This window comes from Mchenga conophoros, linkage group LG7, assembly GCF_057382185.1.
Source record: "Mchenga conophoros isolate Kocher_MC1m ecotype Shallow Benthic linkage group LG7, M_conophoros_male_GT1.1, whole genome shotgun sequence".
Classification (NCBI taxonomy): Eukaryota; Metazoa; Chordata; class Actinopteri; order Cichliformes; family Cichlidae; genus Mchenga; species Mchenga conophoros.
Genome location: NC_140532.1, coordinates 3396496 through 3409121, shown reverse-complemented (window position 1 = coordinate 3409121; position 12626 = coordinate 3396496). Strand labels below are relative to the sequence as shown.

At 42.0% G+C, this 12626-nt stretch overlaps 1 protein-coding gene across 6 annotated transcripts in view; it reads left to right on the top strand.

Moving 5' to 3' along the window:
* Nucleotides 1-12626, top strand: part of fgd4a (FYVE, RhoGEF and PH domain containing 4a) — a 59907-nt gene that overhangs the window by 38868 nt on the left and 8413 nt on the right. For 4 of the 6 annotated variants that reach the window (XM_085281558.1, XM_085281560.1, XM_085281562.1 and 1 more), the window contains exons 3-5: nt 8281-8433; nt 9038-9233; nt 11429-11822. In XM_085281558.1, the coding sequence (XP_085137684.1) occupies nt 8281-8433; nt 9038-9233; nt 11429-11822 (743 nt within the window). Of the gene's footprint in view, nt 1-2391; nt 2540-8280; nt 8434-9037; nt 9234-9607; nt 9744-11428; nt 11823-12626 lie in introns of those variants that run through there. The other 2 variants (XM_085281561.1, XM_085281563.1) reach the window with 2 other exon arrangements.

Below are 12626 nucleotides of genomic sequence, written 5' to 3'. Positions count from 1 at the left end.
GGGGTAATCTCACAACGGCCCTCAGATTAGAGGATGATGCAAGCTTAATCTGAAGAAAGTCCGGGCAGTTGAAAGCCCCCCACCCAACTCCAAGCTCACAGGACTGGCTGTAATTGTTACGTGTCATTCTGTCTGTCATGTTCTCTCACACGGTGTGCGTTAGCATGATTGGATCATTCAAAGCCTCGTCTGTAAAAGTGGAGCCAAACGTGCACAGCAACAACGCACTCTCAAGCTGACTGGTTGAGGTAGTGCTATTTGGAGTGTGTGCGTACATGTGTGCATGTATGTTTGTGGCTTTGAAGCAGTTTGTGTGACTTTGTCTCAAAAGCTTTCGTTTCACAGCTCAGTTTTTCATCAAATAAATGTAACTATAACGATCATGCAGAATGCCTTTGTCCTTACAAAGGATGTTTACATGCACTAAGTAACCAGGGTATGCTTGTCTCACTGACTCTTTGAAACCAAGTAAACAAAAGGAGATGTTTCCTTCCAATTTGTACACTGATCAGCCTAATATAGTGAAAGTTGTCCTGTTGTGTTGCCAAAACAGCTGTGACCTAAGACACAGGACCTGTTCTCAACAAGGTGCTGGCTCGTTGGATTGGCATGTGGGGAATTTAAGGCCAGGTAACAACTTCAGGTAATTTTCCTCCAGCCATTCAAGCCACATTTTTTGCAGTGCAGAGGAGCTTTGTCATGGTGATAACAAGGGGAGATGTGTTTCTGCTGCAGAAATGTTTAGGTGGGCGGTATGTATCAAAGTAACATCCACACGAATGCCTGAACCAAAAGGTTCCCAACAGACAAGTTTTTTGGAGTTTTATTGTTGTGGCTCATCACTGGATGCTTTTGTTTCTTGCTTGGAGGGATTTGCATACGTGACTGACAGGATGGATAGTGGATGAGACAGGTTCTTGAGCAAAATAATTATATTGAAAGTCGCGCTAAAATAAAAAATACAGTCGCATTTATCACTGAAATATTTGTGCAAACCTCAAAAAAATCACCAGGACTCCATATTAAACATCACAAAACATATCAGGGTGGAAATTTAAAGCGAGAAAACTTTCAATTGTTAATAAAAAAATATATATTTCTGAGTAGTCACAGCATTCATTAAAAAAACCACCAACTTTGTTTTTTCTCAGTTTTCTACAAAACATACAAAAGTAAAAAAAAAACCAAACAAAGTAAGGTGAGCATGATGGGAGTTGTGGTTTGCAGTCTTGTAAAGACAGATAATTTAACAGGAGTTGAATTTATACTGGTCCAACTAGTTTATTAATGAAGGAACAAAATAATGCTCATCACTCCCTGCAGTGCTGCTCTGCAGTGCGTTTACATGTCGCAGTAAGCAAGACCTCAAGACTTGTTTCTGTCAGAGGTGTCATCGTGACTTAAATTAAAGCTTCCTGTGTTGTTGTTGTTTGTTGGTTTTTTTTATCTGAAACCATGTGATGGTTCAAAGCTGATACATAGCAACGTAGATCAGACCAAGACCTTTCCACCACATAGACACCAGGGAGCAGCTGTGCAGCACACGTTAGATGCAGAACATGGAGAAGACTGAGTTGCACTTCCCAGTGGAGACTTCTGTAAAAGGTACATTTAGTTTATTCCCATAATTCCTTTTGTGATGCTCTTGCTTCATTTTAATGTAGCCTCATTTTGATATTTCACGATTAATCGGGAGGATTTGGTTTGTGTTCGTGTCGTTGCGTCAAAGTTTTTACCATTTTATATGTTAGCATAAATAACAGGGCTCAGGAGGACGAGCTGATTTAAATAAAAAATTTATTTTGGGGGCTTCGATTAGATTTGAGGATGACAGAACTGCAGTGAAGCTGTTTAGGCTGCTTTTTCTGTGGTGACTGTCAATCATTGATCAGGTGCTTCACTAATAAGAGACGCTGATGGAGGAAGAAGTGCTGTGGCAAACAAGTTTGTCCTCTGCTAGTGGTCCTGTTTCGCTTTCTGCTGTTTGCTTCATTGTGTGATTGTAACAAATGGGTTTCACAAGTGAGAGGAAGCTGGAAAACCCTTCAGTGTACCTGAGAATTGCAGGATAATTTATTATTCCATAACTTTAAACTACATTTATTTCTATTCTCCGAAATTTGTTATTTTTCTGGAAAAATGTTGCTCTGACAGGCATTTGTCTGTTCTCTTTCTTTCTATGGATTTGAACCTTTTAAGGTCTAAAGGTGCAGTTCCTGTGAGCTTAAAGGTACAGAGTTCATTTGAAGGTGTCTTTGTTTGCGCGCGTGTGTGCGTGCAACTCTCGGTTTGTGCGAATCAGTACTTTTTAAAAGCCACTTAAATAAGGGGTGTGTGAGCGAGAGTGAAGGAGGAGTCTTTTGCTGCCCTGTAAATCTCCCTCCTGAGCTGAGTCATTCTCAACAGCACCGCCTGGGAAGATTACACGGATGCTAAACTTTCAGCTCTTCTGGGATACACACACACACACACACACACTCAAACACACAACAGTAGAGATCGACATTGCAGCTGTTTTCCGGTCTATCTCAAACACAGGGTGAGTTCATTCACTGGGATTTTGTTTTTTCCAAGCTTGGCAGAATAGTTCATCCTTGGATTGTCTCTGCTGAGTCTAGAGTGTAGTTATCGAGATACAGTTTTCTTCTCACGTTTTGTGTCATCTGCTTTGTTCAGTTTGCGGTGTTAAATAAAATTGTGTGATCACACTTTAGTGACAGCAGTCTTTCATGTTTTCATGCCCATGCTGCTCTTTTATCTTTTACGGGAGTGTTGCAGTGTTTACACTCCAAACTGTCTGAGCCTTTCATACAAATAACATAGGAGTGGCCTACAAACGCACTTTACACATAAATTTGCAGTTGCAAACTTCATCATAGCCACGTAAGGACTGAAGCTTGACAGATGTTTCTAAAGGCTGCTGTTCACCTCAACTCGTTTTTTATCCTCATTCTTCCCTCATGTTCCTTGACTTTGGTGTGACTGTGTGGAAGCCCAAACTGTCTTTTAAATGCCACAGAGTTTACAAAGATGAAGCAGAATATATCAAAATAAAAAATACTCAGAATTTCCTTGTTGATCACAAGGAAATTCTGTCACACCCTTGCGGTAACGGCAGAAGACGAAGCCTCAGTTTCAAGCTATGTCAACCACTCCTCTGCTTGCGCACAGTCGGGTGTGCCTTTTGTTTTTCACCTCGAGCTCTCACACCTAAGTATCAGGATATATTTTGCCTCAAGAGAGCCAAAAAGAACATGACACACAAGAAGAGACGCGGAAAACATAAAAGTCAGGTCGGACAGGTGTGCTGTCAGGTGACAGTTCTCAAACAAGGTGGAGTCAGGAGGTACAAATATCTTGAACATTCACATAAGAACAATTAGGTCAGATGCCTACCTGTAAATAAGCAAGATGTACGTTTTCTCTGTAAAAACCTTTAAAAAGAAAAACTAGAAAAGCGGCTCATCTTTGCTGTATTAACATTCCCGTGTTGATTCCCTGGGAGCAGCTTTTAGTCTTGATACAGCGGCATGGTTACAGAGGTTTGTGACTTCTGCAGCTGCGCTCTAAAGTTGAAATTTGAGGTTTTGAGTTAAACATTTGTTGTATGGTGAAACTTTGTACCAACTGGCACCTTTGATAATCCATCATCTTCTCAGTTTTCATTCATGCCTGCAAACCTGATGTCATGCCCATTAGCCTCGACTACAGTCTGTATTTCGACTTGTTATCCTTCTAAACTAAGAGGGTGAAAATATACCTTTGGTATCATCTGCCATCATGGCCGTGTTGGCATGGTGATTTTGGTACCTGTGATCTGTATGTCTTTTTTATCATTTATGTCCAGTGTTTCCTCAAATCTTGTATTGAGTGTTGTAAGTCTACTTGAAACATTATTAAGACAAAAAAAATTTTAATAAAACAAATCATTGTGACAACAACAAACTGGAAGAATGTAGTGTGCCTGGAGCTATTTTGGGAATTAGTTTGGATTTCACTATTTTCGGACTTTGCTTGTTTTCTTGTTGCAGAGTAAGATACTTGCGCTGAAGAGATGGATTCATTTCAACGTGTAGTAAACTTAATTCACCCATTTTAACAAATCACTGCTGGGATTTTCCACAGTTAATCTAATGTTGGGGAACCAGTTGATCACACTGTGAAGAAAGGTGCTGTTACTGGGGAAACTTCTGAAATCAAGGATTTGTTGTACTTTGTAAAACCAGAAAGTTTTCTCCGCTCTACCTCTCATGTGTACTTACCCTTTGCATGAGCATTTGTTAAGTCGCTTTGAATTTATTAATATTGGTCCTTTGGGCTCTGTGGAGTATGCAGTGAAATTTTACATTTTCACAAGGTAAAAGGATAGTTACCATGGTTACAAGCCTCACAATCCTGCAACAAAGAAAAAAGTCAAGTCTCGGTTTGACTAGTCAAGTCTTCACTTCCTGGATTGGAGTAGTGATCCAGCAGTGTTTTCAGTTTCTAGTAAAAGTAGATTATCTGTTTACTGTAAAAGCACAACAGAACTGAGTGGCAGGAAATTTCTTGCCAAAACACAAAAGTTATGAAAAGAAGGTAGAGTTCGTCCTTCCTTTCTGTGCAACACATTTAAGTTGTATTTTGTGTTCGCATCCACCCGATCCATCTCGTACTCCAGACAGCAGGCCTCCTTCTCCGTCACACAGATGAGGATTAGAATCAAAGTGTTTTCGCAGCACGCTGTCTGGCTGCTTCTAATTTACTGCACATGGCTGTCTGTTGTGCCAAGACAGTTTTAATGAGATGGTGCCAGAATGAGTGCGTTACCAGGAGCAGGACTTTCTTCCCAAACACTGTAGTTTTGAAAAAACTTCCTTTTCAGTGTAACGGCTCTGGTTGCGTTTCCTTAATCTACTGATCAAGATAAGAGGTTAAAAATAAATGATGTGACATAAAATCTCGACATCTAATCTTCTTCTACATAACTGACAGCAAAACATCGAAGCATTTTCAGATCTATATCTTTGTTTACATCTCTCTTGTCTTGACACAGCCTACAGATATATTAAGTGTTGCTATTCAGGTTAAAGGCTGCAATATAAAGGTGATTCAGACGTGAGCCGCTGTGTTTGACGTGGTTACTGACAACCCCAGAAAGCAAAGCTGGGCTGTGGACACTGGACCTCCTGTACTCAGGAGTCAGGATAAATGCCACATGCGAAATGCAATTTGCAGGCAGACTTCGTTTTAGACCGTGTACTTATAATGTGGTGCATAATGTTTTGCAAGATGTTTTTTATGACCTCTAATGTGGCTGAGAGTGGAAGTCAGGCACCTAATCATGAAAAATTCCTGCGGCCTGCCTTCATAACTGATTGGTATTTTTTGGGGCCATGTTTAGAAAGCCCTCCCAAACACAGCGTGGGACCGCTTCCAGTCAGACAGTTGCCAGACTTGTTGTCTTTAATTACGGTCCACCCTTTAAAATAGAAATTGTGACTGTATGATTTTGTGGTTACTCTTTTTCTCTTTCCCTTTAAGATTGGTAAGATAAAGATTACTCTAGTAAAGACAAATCTGGGGCTCCAGGAACCAAGTTGGCACATAGTAACAACGTTTTTGTAAACAAGCTGCATTTGGAGAGGTACTCCAAAGTATATAGTACATTAAGCTCTCACTCAAAGACCAGGTTACTTACCCTAAGGATACAAACAACACTTATTTCCATCATCAGCTTATCAACTATGTACTGTATGTCTGATTAATCAAATGTAGTTATAACATAGAAAAAAAGATGAACTTATATCTTTTTGCTTGAAAATTGGTGCAGCTGCAAGCCCCTGTGCAACCCACCTCCAACCCATCTCCTCCTTTTCATGTTTTTTGTGTCTTAATCAGTATCATGATTGTCATCGCTGACATCTACCTTATTCAGTGCTGTCTCCTGGCTGTCGTTCTGTCCACCTCAGACTTTGCATATACAACAGAACCCAGTATCCCAGAACCGAGCCATCCCAATACAGCCAACACCCAGGTCAACAGGTATACCTGTTCAGTTGCTTGTCAATGCAAATATCTAATCAGCCGATCCCATGGCAGCTTCTCAAAAGATTTAGACCTGCTGAAGTTTAAACCCAGCATCAGAGTGGGGATGAGAGATGACTTCAGTGACGTTGACTGCAGCATGGCTGTCAGAGGGGCTGGTCTGAGTATTTAAGAAACTGGGATTTTCCCACACATCCATCTCTGGAGTTTAGAGAGAATAGTATGAAAAAAGGGAAACTGCCCAGTGAGTAGCAGTTCTCTGCACGAAAATGGCTTGTTGATATATCAGAGGTCAAAGGAGAATGATTCGAGCTGATAGGAACACAAGAGTAACTCAAATACCCACTAATTACAGTAAAGGTATGCAGAAACGGTGGGGTCACAACATGGATCCATCTTACCATACACCAGCGGTTTAAGCTGGTGGCAGTGGTGTAATGTGTGGGAGAGATTTTCTTGGCACACTACCAGCCAAGCATTGTTTAAACACTACATCCTGAGTGTTGTTGCCGGCCACATCAATCCCTTTCTGACTACAGTGTTCCTATCTGTTGATGGCTACTTCCAGCAGGATAATGCACCGTGTGGCAAAGCTCAGAAAATCTCAAACTGGTTGCTTGAACGTGACGATTAGCTTACTGCACTCCAATGGCTTCCACAGTCACCACACATCACTTTTGGGATGTGACAAAGATTCATATCATGGATGCACAGCCGACATGCACTTACAGGCAGCTGATCAGCACAACCTCATGATGCCATCATCTGTGAGGAATGTTTTCAGCACATTGTTGACTCTATACCACAAACAATCCCATCCAATCAAGCCCTAGCAGGGTGTTCTTAATAAAATGTCCAGTGACTGTGTGTTCTTAGATATAGTAATTTTCAGTTTATCTTTTGCTCTCTTCATTGGCTGATCATTACAGCCACTTTACTTTACGTGTGTGATTATTCGAGTGGCAGATATATTTCTAAAAAAGAGAAATATATCTTTATCTATTTTTAGACATGATGGGACTGAGTCTGTAAAGAAATGAAGGTCCTTCCTCAATGATTCATTTCAAAGATGAAACATTTCTCTGTGCATGTTAGCATCCCTGAGTGCCAGAAACATGAAGTCCCTTCTTCACTTTCGGTAATAACAGACTGACCGAAACCAGAACAAGCACAAATTATAAGAAGTCCACTGTTTTTGTTGTTTTCAGGTAAAGCAGGCATCCTTGGATGTGCTTAACTCTACAACTTCTGGACTAGATTGTAGTTTACCAGTGTCAAAGCTATAGGGAAGCTACATCCAAGCTATACATCAGCTGGTTTGCCTTTGCTAAATCACACACACCCGTTAAATGGCAACGTTAAATGGAAGCTAATGTACTAATAGCTTATAGAATAATGAGGGTCTTCACTCTCTCAGCAGTGTAACTCCATGTTTGGACATTTGCTTTAACAGGCTTCATACTTTTTACTGACGTGTGTGTGTGTGTGTGTGTGTGTGTGTGTGTGTGTGTGTGTGTGCTTGGCGAGGTTAGAGAGAGGTCGAGTTAGGCTACTGTAAACACTGCCAGTCTGTGTCGCCTGCTCCATTAAGTCGGTCTGCCAGCTCTATCTAAACACTGATGCTGCGCCATCTGTGGCCAGCTGGTTGGGTAAAAAGTCTCACTGGTGCTGATCATCAGCTGGATGATTAACTGGGATAATCAACTGAAGTGTATGACACCCTCTAATGTGTGGTCTTCAGCTGTTTATGGCACTTAATATATGATGGGAATGATTTTTTCCTTTACAGGGCGAATTGGAGGAGAATATGTTTGCACATCTGTTTCTGGAATGGCACGTTGGTTTTTCAGGCCACCTGCAATACTGAATAAAACAAGACAGAGGTTGTTGTGAAAATTAAGGTGTAAAATAAAAGTTCTGACTCAGATATTATATTTCAAAATAATCCATTCTTAATAAGAAACGTGTTTTAGCATAGTTCACCTTTGAAAGTAGTTGATGTAAAACATTGCACCGACGTAAGTCATGTACTACCACAGAGTGACGGCTTCAAATGTCACTGCAGGATGAGTGGGGCATATATCAGTGTCACCTATCGTAAATATTAGTCATGCCGATAATGCCTGTAGTGATAAAACAGTTAAATACGTATGCTTTTGGTTTCTTCACTCTCACTTCTTTGTATAAAAATGGTTTTGATTCCATTATCGATTTTGTTTTTAAGCTTGTGCGCCCTCTCTTTGTGTCCTTTAGCTCTAGGCAGCAGCCCAGGGTCAGAACGCAGCGAATTGCCGAGTGTGCAGGCGTGTCTGAATCGGGTGACTGCAAGGACGACCGACAAGAGCCGGGGAGGGGTCAATGGAAGAGTCCCTGGCGGCAGGCCTCGGCTGCAGTCTAAACCACCAGGTACATAATAGCATGTGGGAAAAAATTCAGCCAGACGCCACAAAGTGAGAATCTTAGGAGACACAAATTATTATAGCATTTCGGTGTCTGATTCACAACATGTGGTCTCAGTGACCTTTCTACTGCTGTTTTTCACTTCGTCTTTGTTTACTCTGTAAATCTGCAGAAAAACACTGAATGAATCAGTGCTTATGGACGCTGTTTGACACTGTTAACATCCACGAAATGGTCAAACCAGAAGAAGAGTTATGTAAGCTGGCTTGGGTTCAGTGAACCGAGAGACTCGTTCCTCTTGTGTTTGCGTTGGGTAAATCATTCTACACAGATAATGCAGGGAACAGAGCTCCATTCTTCCTGCTGCTGTAAGTCAGGCAGGATATTTAGTTGCAAAGCCATGCGCAGTTAGTTTTTGCCAAGCCCGATTATTTCTTTATTACATTTAGGACGTTTATTACAGTTCAGTGTCCTACAGGTGGTGTCACTCGTGACAGCTGATGCTGCCACCTTCAGCTTCAAACTGAGATTGCAGTAAGAAAATGAATTGAAGCTGTGATTAGTATTCAGGACATTTCTCATGTTGTAAATTCCTCTGTTTTATATCCAGTGCCTCCAAAGCCACTGCACCTCCAAAGCCCAGTGACAGATATCCCATCCCCATTGGGCCACATCCAGAAACCCCCACTTATAAGCAGGATGGAGGACGGAAGTGGAGGAGGAAAAACGGGGGCTGTCAGCCGGGAGAGACCCAGAGAGAAACCCTCCAAAGTCTTAGACCTGATCAGCCGCTTTGAGGAGAACAGGTTCGGCCTCTTAACTTTCTCTGCCTCGATATCTGCAGAAATGAGCAGTTACTTGATCCGTGGATGAATTGCTCATTCTGTTATTTTCCTAATAATGTTTAGGAAATGTAAGCCTCTGTTATTGCTTTTGCTGATTTAAAACTCCGTCACAATGTGTGATTGAATTAGCAGCTTTTGCCTTGATGTGGTTGAAAGATTTCATCTTTGTAACTTCTTGGCTTTTGTAATAAATCTCTGGCTTGTTGTAATCACAGTGACAGAAATTGGTCTTTCCCAACTTTTCTACACCAACTATTTCAAGGATAAAAAAGCAGAAGTTTCAAAGTTTTCAGCCGCGACTCATTGATTGTACGTCGGACGAGAGTCATTAGAGAGAGTAAGTGGAGATTAGTCTGTGGCTGCTGAGCCAAGTGTTAGCAAGGGGATGAAAGGAGATTTGTACAGGCGAGGGGAAACACGGGTCCACATTTGGTTGTGGGACAGAACTCGGTGCTGCGAGAGGAGGATGAGGTAGGAAATCTTTGACGAATGTGTATACTTTGATATTGTTGCCTCATAGTTAAATTGTGAGTTAGATTCTGTAAGATTTTTCCAGTGTTGATCTGTGTCTAACTTGTTGTGCTTTACTCGTGCAAGTTTGCACTGTAGCTGCAGCCTTGTGTCTCTGAGGGAGGCCCATTGCAAGCGGTGAGAGGCACAACAATGGTGCCCTTGTCTGTTCGTACAGTTGCACCCCTAAAATATGCAATCTGCAGCAGTAGCAGCCCACTAAAATCTGTCTCATCTCTGGCCTGGATCTCTAAAAATCTCCCGGGTCTACAGGCTTTCTTTGCACCTTTCATCGCATTTTCTGGTGTGAAATGAGGTTAATCAGAGGAATCTGGTGCATCTATTTCATTCAGCCACTCCTGGGCAGTGAGGATTATCCCTCCAGTGGCCCTGGAGCTCAAAGAAGAGAAACGCTTCACACAGATTCTGTGAACAGAATTAACCTACTAATGTACTAATCTGGTTCACAAGGTTTGGCTGCCTTAAAGGCAGCTAGGCGACGACCACACTGCAACTGAAGCTGCTCTTAATTCGTGTCTGTTTGAGCCTGTTTTGAAACACTGTCATGTCCTGGAACACTTGCTGTGCTATTTGTGTGGAAGGAGGAAGTGATGTGTGCACCTACAAAGTGATGCGGCTGTATTGTTTCTGAATACTGTATTAAATAGTATCTCGCCCACTAGTTGTGGTACTGTCAGTCTTACTCTGAGTGGTGAAAAGATAGTTTCATGTTCCCACACCACAGGTGGGTGACGGCCCCCGACACATTCATCTGTCGGGTGTTTCACCAGCTGTTTGTTCTTCCTCTATTTATTGATACTTCCTGTTTCTACTGGGCAGGGAGAAAAAAGTCATCTGTTGGTTGATTGTTTTTTGCATCGGTAAACGTTAGATTCTAGATATAGACATGGTAACTTTTTTTAATCTGCTAACAGTTTTGCCTTTAATGTACTGTACTGAGTTCAGATAATCTTAGCTGAGACACAGTGGCTACTGTTGCTGCTTCTTGTTTGGCTGAACGTGTGGAGTATCATTTGCTGGGAAACAGCTGCACCGACTGCCGGTACAGGATGTCGAGCAGCTGAATGGTGACATTGTACACACACACACATTGTTGTCAATCTAGTTTCCATTTCTGTGCTGCGTGTCAGTTGTCTTCTGCAAATTGTTTTTTCATTTCATTCATTTGGATGCTAAGCATAAAAGAGGCCTCGCAGCAGAATGTATAAAGTAGGTTTTCCATGTGTGGGGAAGTAGTGCAGCATCTACCTCTCGGGAGTAGTGGTGATTTACTTTTCTGCTCCTCCTATTGCTCTGTTGCTCCTCGTTACTGTGCCCCTTTGCTTTACTCACACTTCCTCTCAGCTCTCAGTCAGCAACCTAATAAGACAGCAGGAAGTTTGTGCATCTCTACTGGTTTATTTTTAACTCTCACACTCATGTGCAAAAGCTCTCTGCTTGCTGTTGTGCACCACACTCTGTCAATATGTCACCTTGAGGAGGTATGGACCAGCCTACTCTAAATTTCTTTTTTTTTTTTCCCCTCCCTTATTTTCTTATTCTGGGAAGGTTTGTTAGTTAGCCCTTTATACACTCTTACCCAGACTGAGCCACTTCCTCCTTTGCTTTTTCTTCTGTTCCTCCAGCAACACAGAAAACAAGAGAGACAGCTCACCGCTCAAACACATCAACAAGTCTGCCAACTGCAGTCCAGCTCACCGTGCATGTCCAAAGACGGAGACCAGCAGGAACACCTCTGCGGCGGCCACGACACAAGATGCCAACAGGCAAGCAGCGAACGGGGTGCTAGTGCAGATGGACAAGGACAACGAGAAGGAGAAGGAGGATACAGAGGAGAAGCATGAAAGTGTGAGGACAGAGACTGCTGAGCTTGTAAATGGAGATATGGGGAGCTCGGAACAGAGCGATGATCATTCGCCTTCACACGTGGACAGGACTGGTAACGAGACTGAGAATGAGGAGACTGATGCTAAGACAGAAGGCGAGCACAAGAATGAAGAAGGGAGCACAGACCACAAGGTACGTATTGAGTTTAAGCATTTGCTTTGTGCTCCTGGGACCCAAGTGTTGCGCATTTCTACCTGCTATGTAATACATTAAAGCTGCCTTGCTGCACTGACTCATCTCTGATAGACAAACTCTCAGCATTTATTTATTTTCTCAGCTTTCAGTATGATTAAATCATGTGAACTACTTCATCTCTGGGTGACTGTAACGTTGTAAGGATAGAGTTACAGGGGAAGTGTATGCATTTCTTTCAGCACTTTGTGCGTGTGTGTGTGTCTCAGTGGGGTATTTTTCTGTGAAGGGCAAACAGATGTCAACATTTAAGCAGCTGACTCCGTGCTTCAGTAATCTCTCCCATGGGAACCCATTTTGCCTGCTGTTGTCTGGTGATTATAGATATCTCAGGTTCAGATCAATCTCAGTCTTCACAGTGACAAAGACAGCTGGGTAATCTCGCGTTGTGGGAAAGGAAAAGCCTCTCTGCTGTGCAAAAGATATTCATCACTGCTACAAGTCCTACCATTTAAAAACGAACTAAATAAAAGTCAGAAACATATTTTAAGTGATGTCTTCTAGTTTCTTCCGTACTCTTGAAGCAACAAGTGCAAATAAACCCAGACTAACATTGTACTTATTTTACTTGTTACAGTGATTCATTTTACAAACATTACCCACAATTCAGATTTGGTTTTGTTGCGTTAATAGCTGCTAATGGAGCTACAGTTTGACGTGACCTGTGACAGGGAAGTGACAGGTGTTTTAACAAGCTCCTGTTGATTTAGAGGAAGTCCTGCCATTGTTAATGCTGCTCTGCTG